At 55.5% G+C, this 6,308-nt stretch overlaps 1 protein-coding gene across 1 annotated transcript in view; it reads right to left on the reverse strand.

Moving 5' to 3' along the window:
• ZC3H3 (zinc finger CCCH-type containing 3) overlaps positions 1 to 6,308 on the reverse strand; it is a gene marked incomplete at its 5' end in the record, with an annotated part of 128,187 nt that overhangs the window by 22,991 nt on the left and 98,888 nt on the right. The window contains 3 exons of the mRNA XM_017837377.1: positions 487 to 618; positions 4,538 to 4,632; positions 5,008 to 5,156. Of these exons, the coding sequence (XP_017692866.1) occupies positions 487 to 618; positions 4,538 to 4,632; positions 5,008 to 5,156 (376 nt within the window). The remainder of the gene's footprint in view (positions 1 to 486; positions 619 to 4,537; positions 4,633 to 5,007; positions 5,157 to 6,308) is intronic.

Raw genomic sequence — 6,308 nt, forward strand, 5'->3', positions numbered from 1 at the left:
GGACCTGGAGGTGACTCCATGAATCCCAAGGACCTGGAGGTGACTCCATGAATCCCCAGGCACATCCCTGAGCTCGGCTGGGAAGGCTGGTCTTGCTCCCAAGACTAAACCACAACATTTAAAGCTCAAGTTTTAACCCGGCCTGGAGCCAGTGTGGAAAACAAGCTTTAACATCCATGGATTTCCTATGGAAAACAGGGAATCACAAGCCTTTTCTTTTCCATCTGTTTAGGGGAGGGGTTTTCCGGGCAGGGGAACACGGACACCCCAGGAAGGCTCTTCCCGGGAAACCACCAGCACATTTATGAGTAGAAGCCTTGGATTTCATTCCTTTTTTTTTTTTCCCTGCCTGTAAACCCACTTTTCCACAACCCTTGGGAAAAGCAGTTCATCTACTCCGGGTGTTTTCCAGCCCCACGGCGCCGCCGGAACGTCGCTCGCGCCTTCGGACGCCGGGAAGCCACGATAAATAAACCCCTTCCTTACCTTTTCACCCATGGGACAATATCCCTTGAGGAAATCCTGGCACACCTCTGCCTTCCTGGACACGTAGACGTGGCTGTAGGGGCAGTTGCTGTTGCTGCAGATCCCCTTCAAGTAGTAGGAACACACTGGCATCTGGAAGAGAAACCCGGATCTGGAATTATTCTGACCCCTCTCCAGAGCGGAAATAAAGAGAAACCTTTTGCCAGCCACTGATTCCAGAGGGATTTTTTAGCTCTTCCATTGGCATCCTGCAAGGAATATCCCTGATGTTCCATGGTCTCCTGGTGTGTGAACGGGCCTGGCTCGGCATCCCTTGGGATGCTGGAGGGGTTGGAAAGCAGGGAGTGGCCACCAGGAGGGAAACCTGGAGAATGTCATTCCCAAGGGGTGATGCAGCCATGGAGATGGGAATAGCAGCAACAGGGATCAACATCCCCTGAGGGGTTCTGGCCACCACAAAGGCCAAAACCCCATCCTGGGGGTGCTCCCCTGTTTGGCTTTTCCATGGATAAAGGCTCCACATGGTGGGTCCTAGAATTTCCACAAGGATTTTGGGGATCGTTTGCATCATTCCAAGGAACCTCCACCAAGGGCTGCGAGCGATGGGATGTCCCTGTGGGATTGCTCCAGGAGGGATGTCCCAGGAGAGATATCCCAGGAGGGAGGGAGGGAAAAGACAAGGAGAGTCCAGGCTCCTTTCAAATCCAGAGATTTGAAAAGGGGAGCGTTGGATCCAGGAGCACAGCCCCGCTCCCACACCCCCCATTCCTGAGGCACCACAGGGAAAACCGACGGAGCAGGACCCAAACTTCACCTCGTGCCAGCTGTTGGAATTAACCCCGAATTCCCAGCCTGTTGTGATATTCCAGCATCCTTAACTCAGCCCCTACCACAGGCAGAATGTGCTGAGCTGGTCCAGCTCCTCCTGCTCTGCCCACATCCCAAATTTCCTCCCTGCAGAGCATGGGACCAATCCCTCCATTCACCGGCAGCATCCCAGTCCTGCCAGTTCCTTTCCCTCTCCTCCAGGTTCCTTTCCCTCTCTGGACTCCTTCCCTTCTCCAGGTTCCTTTCCCTCCAGGCTCCTTTCCCTCTCCTCCAGGTTCCTTTCCCTCTCCTCCAGGCTCCTTTCCCTCCAGGATCCTTTCCCTCTTCTCCAGGCTCCTTTCCCTCTCCTCCAGGCTCCTTCCCTTCTCCTCCTGGTTCCTTTCCCTCTCCTGCTCCTTTCCCTCTTCTCCAGGCTCCTTTCCCTCTCCTCCAGGTTCCTTTCCCTCTCCTGCTCCTTTCCTTCTCCTCCAGGCTCCTTCCCTTCTCCTCCTGGTTCCTTTCCCTCTCCTGCTCCTTTCCCTCTCCTCCAGGTTCCTTTCCTTTTCCTCCAGGCTCCTTTCCTTCTCCTCCAGTCTCCTTTCCCACTCCTCCATGGTCCTTCCCCACTCCTCCAGATTCTTTTCTCGCTCCTCCAGGCTCCTTTCCCTCCAGCCTCCCTTCTCTCTCCTCCAGTTTCCTTTTCCTCTAGTCCAGGCTCCTTTTCCTCTCCTCCCAGCTCCTTTCCCCCTTCTCCAGCTTCCCTCTCCTCCAGGCTCCTTCTCTTCTCCTCCAGCCTCCTTTCCCTCCAGGCTCCTTTCCTTCTCCTCCAGGCTCCTTTCCCTCTCCGGACTCCTTCCCTTCTCCTCCAGGCTCCTTCTCTTCTCCTCCAGCCTCCTTTCCCTCTCCAGGTTCCTTTCCCTCTCCAGGCTCCTCTCCCTCTCCTCCAGCACTGCAACATTCCCAACCCTACAACAACCCCGGGCGGGGACTATCCGGGAAAAAAAAAAACAACAAACCCTTATCCCCGAAGGGCACGGGGAGGGTTTGTCGGGAACCGCGAAGAGGCAAGAAAACAAAAGGGACGCTCGAAAAAAAAAAAAAAAGGGAAGAGTTTATCTTTAATTGCCTTTGAAGCGCCGACATTCCCGAAAGGACGGGGCTCGGGAAGCCGCCAACGACTCCCTTAATGCGCCTTTTGATGGAGAGCCCGAATTAGCGCTAATAAAAAGGGATAATAAAGGCGGCTCTGCCCCAGAGGCGCGGCCCCTCCCGCCCGCTGAGCCCGGGCCATTATCGAGGGGCAGCAGCTCCGCGGGTTTAATTAACCTTGTTAATTGTAAGCGGTCCGGCCGCACAAACAACCCCCGCGCGTTCCTTGGCGCCGCGGGGGAGGCGCTTCCACGATCCCAAAACTCCGCGGGAGCCTCCCGACTGCTCCCGGGCTGACTTTGGAAGGTTAGGGAGGAAAAAAAATGCTGATTCCTCGCCGAACTCCTCAAGGGGAAAAGCTGTTGGAGCAGCTCCCCTGCGCTCCCAAACCGCCTCGCTCGCGGTTCCCGGGTTCTCTCCGTCGCTGCTGGAGGAATCCGGGGCTCTGATCCCGCCTGGAGAATTCCCTAGGCAGATGCTCCTCACCCAGGGCGCTGCCCTGTGTCCCCTCTGGAGCAAAATTCCCTAACTGCCAGATTTCCCTCTCCCCCAGGCTCCTTTCTGTCTCCACCAGGGTCTTTTGCCCCCAGACTCCTTTCCCTCTTCTCCAGCTTTCCTTCCCTCCAGGCTCCTTTCCCTCTCCTCCAGGTTCCTTTTCCTCTCCTCCTTTCCCTCTCCTTCTCCTTCCCCTCTCCTCCAGGTTCCTTCCCCTCTCCTCCAGGATCCCTTCCCTCTCCTTTCTCTCTCCTCCAGGTTCCTTTCCCTCTCCTCCAGGTTCCTCCCCCTCTCCAGGATCCTTTCCCTCTCCTTTCCCTCTCCTCCAGGATCCTTTTCCTCTCCTCCAGGTTCCTTTCTCTCTCCTCCACATTCCTTTTCCTCTCCAGGGAAAGCTCTGGGGCAGCTGAACCCACGTGGCTTTCCCACAGACTACTGGGATTATCCTCATTTTTCAGTGGGGAAACTGAGGCACAGGAGTGTTCCAAGGTTTCATCCTGAACCCAAAAGCTCTTGATCCTTCACCTCCTGGAAGAGGAAAAGCTGTTGGAGCAGCTCCCCTGAGCTCCCAAACCGCCGTGCTCATGGGCGCTGGATTCTCTCCGTGGCTGCTGGAGGAATCCGGGGCTCTGATCCTGCCTGGAGAATTCCCTGCAATACTCTGTGGAGCAAAATTCCCCTAACTGCCAGTTTTCCCTCTCCCCCAGGGTCCTTTCCTTCTCCCTCAGGCTCCTTCCCCTCTCCAGTCTCCTTTCCCTCTCCCCCAGGTTCCTTTCCCTCTTCTCCAGCTTCCCTCTCCTCCAAGCTCCTTTCCTTCTCCTCCAGGTTCCTCTCCCTCTCCAGGCTCCTTTCCCTCTCCTTCTCCTTTCCCTCTCCTCCAGGTACCTTTCCCTCTTCTCCAGCTTCCCTCTCCTCCAGGCTCCTTTCCCTCTCCTCCAGGCTCCTTTCCTTCTCCTCCAGGCTCCTTTCTTTCTCCTCCAGGTTCCTTTTCCTCCAGGATCTTTTCCCTTTTCTCCAGGTTCTTTCCATTTCCCTCCAGGTTCCTGTCCCTCTCCACCAGGGTCCTTTGCCCCCAGACTCCTTTCCCTCTTCTCCAGCTTTCCCTTCTCCTCCAGGCTTCCTTCTTTCTCCTCCAGGCTCCTTTCCCTCTCCTCCAGGTTCCTTTCCATCTCCTGCTCCTTTCCTTCTCCTCCAGTCTCCTTCCCTTCTCCTCCAGGCTCCTTCCCTTCTCCTCCAAGCTCCTTTCCCTCTCCCCCAGGCTCCTTTCCCTTTTCTAGACCTCTTTTAGAACCACAGGGTGGGGAGAGACTGGGATGGAATTCCCAGAGAAGCTGTGGCTACCCCATCCCTGGAAGTGTCCCAAGGCCAGCTCAGAGCAACCTGGGCTAGTGGAAGGTGTCCCTGCCCCTGGCAGGGAGTTGCAACTGGATGACCTTCCAAAATCCCTTCCAACCCCAACCACTCCATGGTTCTATCCTGATCCAGGAGCCTGAAAAGCTTGGGAAGCAAACCCCAAACTCAGCTGGAAACCCTCCGTGAGGGAGAACCTTCCCACGACCCCCCGCGTCCCTCGGAACGTCCCTCGGAATGTCACACCGACCTTGTCCTTGGACACCTTGTGGGAAAAGGGGCAGGTCCCATCCGTCTTCTTGCACGTGCCACGGAGAAACCTGGAATTACAGCAGAGGGAGAGGGCTGACCACGAGGTGGGTCCCAAACCACGAGGTTTTAACACACAAACACTTGTCGTTAGGACCCCCTAAATTGGGGAAGGTTCCTCCTGTTGGAAGAGCAGCTGCTGATTCCCGATGGATTCGGTCCTTTCATCCTATTTGGCTGCTCCTTAGTTGGCAGAGCAAGGGCTGTACCTTAAAAATTCAGGGATGATGCTCCCAGAAGGAGAACAGGTCCTTCCAAGAGCCCTGATTCCTCCAGGATGGAATCACCATCCCTGGAGTGTCCCAGGGGGAGTTTGGATGAAGCTTGGAGCAACCTGGGCTAGTGGAAAGTGTCCCTGCCCATGGCAGGGGGTTGGAATTCCGTGATCTTGAAGGTCCCTTCCAACCCAACCCGTTCCATGACTCCATGATTCCGGATGAAGCACCGGGAGGAGCTCCAGGTGGGAGCGGCCAAAACCCTGGAGGAGCAGAGACAGGCACAGGACAGATCCCAAGATCCCAAAGGATGTTTGGAGCCGGAAGTTTTCCCAGGAGCTGCCACTGTGACAGGAGATTCACAAAATTAAGGGAAAAAATTCACAAATAAGGGAAAAAGCTAAAGATTGGGACTGGGGCTGAAGGCACCGGGAGGAGGAGACACAAGACCAGGAGAAAATCAGTGTTGTCCTCCAGTGATCCACAGAAACAGGGTGGGATGGAGATCCCAAAGACCTCATGGAGCAGCAATTCCTAAAGCAGGCAAGGAGCTGTGGGATGTGTTGTGGTTAAAAACCCCCATAAATCACCTTTCCCTCCCCCCTGATCTCCCACCGAGCCCGGGGCGGCTTCCAAGCGATCCCAGCCCAGCAGCAATTTTTATGGAGAAATTTACTCCGGGAGCTCATCGGCGGATTTGTCTTTCCTGCACTTTTTAAACGACTAATAATGGAGTTTAATCAACTCCTGGGCAGGTCTAACGAGCTGGCAACGGGAGTCCGTTCTCCTGGAATTAATCATCTGCTCTCGGAGCCGCGCGACGTCACCGGATGAGGGAATGGAAGCTGTTGTACGGATCTGAGCAGATCTGGGAAGTGCTGCCGCTGGAATCACCCGGTGTGCGGTCAGGGAAGGGTCTCAAGTCCCTCAGCTCAGAAGAAAAGGATCCAGGGAGAACTTGGAGCACCTTCCAGGGCCTAAAGAGGCTCCAGGAGAGCTGGAAAGGGACTGGGGACAAGGGATGGAGGCACAGGACACAGGGAATGGCTTCCCAGGGTTAGATGGGATATTGGAAAGGAATTCTTGGCTGTGAGAGTGGTGAGGGGCTGGGCTGGAACTCCCAGAGAAGCTGTGGCTGCCCCATCCCTGGGAGTGTCCAAGAGGAAGTTGGAGCAACCTGGGATAGTGGGAGGTGTCCCTGCCCATGGCAGGGGGTTTGGAATTCCATTACCCTCAGAATTCCCTTCCAACCCAAGCCACGGATGAACAAGGGCTTTATTTTCCCTGCTTTGCCAACACTTGGAAACAAATCATCAATTACTAAAGCAGGACAATTATTTCCAGGATTTTTGCTCCCAGGTGCTGGGATGGATTTCCTAGGGAAGCTCTGGCTGCCCCTGGATCCCTGGAAGAGTCCAAGGCCAGGTTGGAGCAACCTGGGATAGTGGGAGGTGTCCCTGCCCACCGCAGGGGGTCGGAACGGGATGACCTTCCAAA

Source organism: Lepidothrix coronata, unplaced genomic scaffold (assembly GCF_001604755.1).
Source record: "Lepidothrix coronata isolate B3197 unplaced genomic scaffold, Lepidothrix_coronata-1.0 Scaffold302, whole genome shotgun sequence".
Classification (NCBI taxonomy): Eukaryota; Metazoa; Chordata; class Aves; order Passeriformes; family Pipridae; genus Lepidothrix; species Lepidothrix coronata.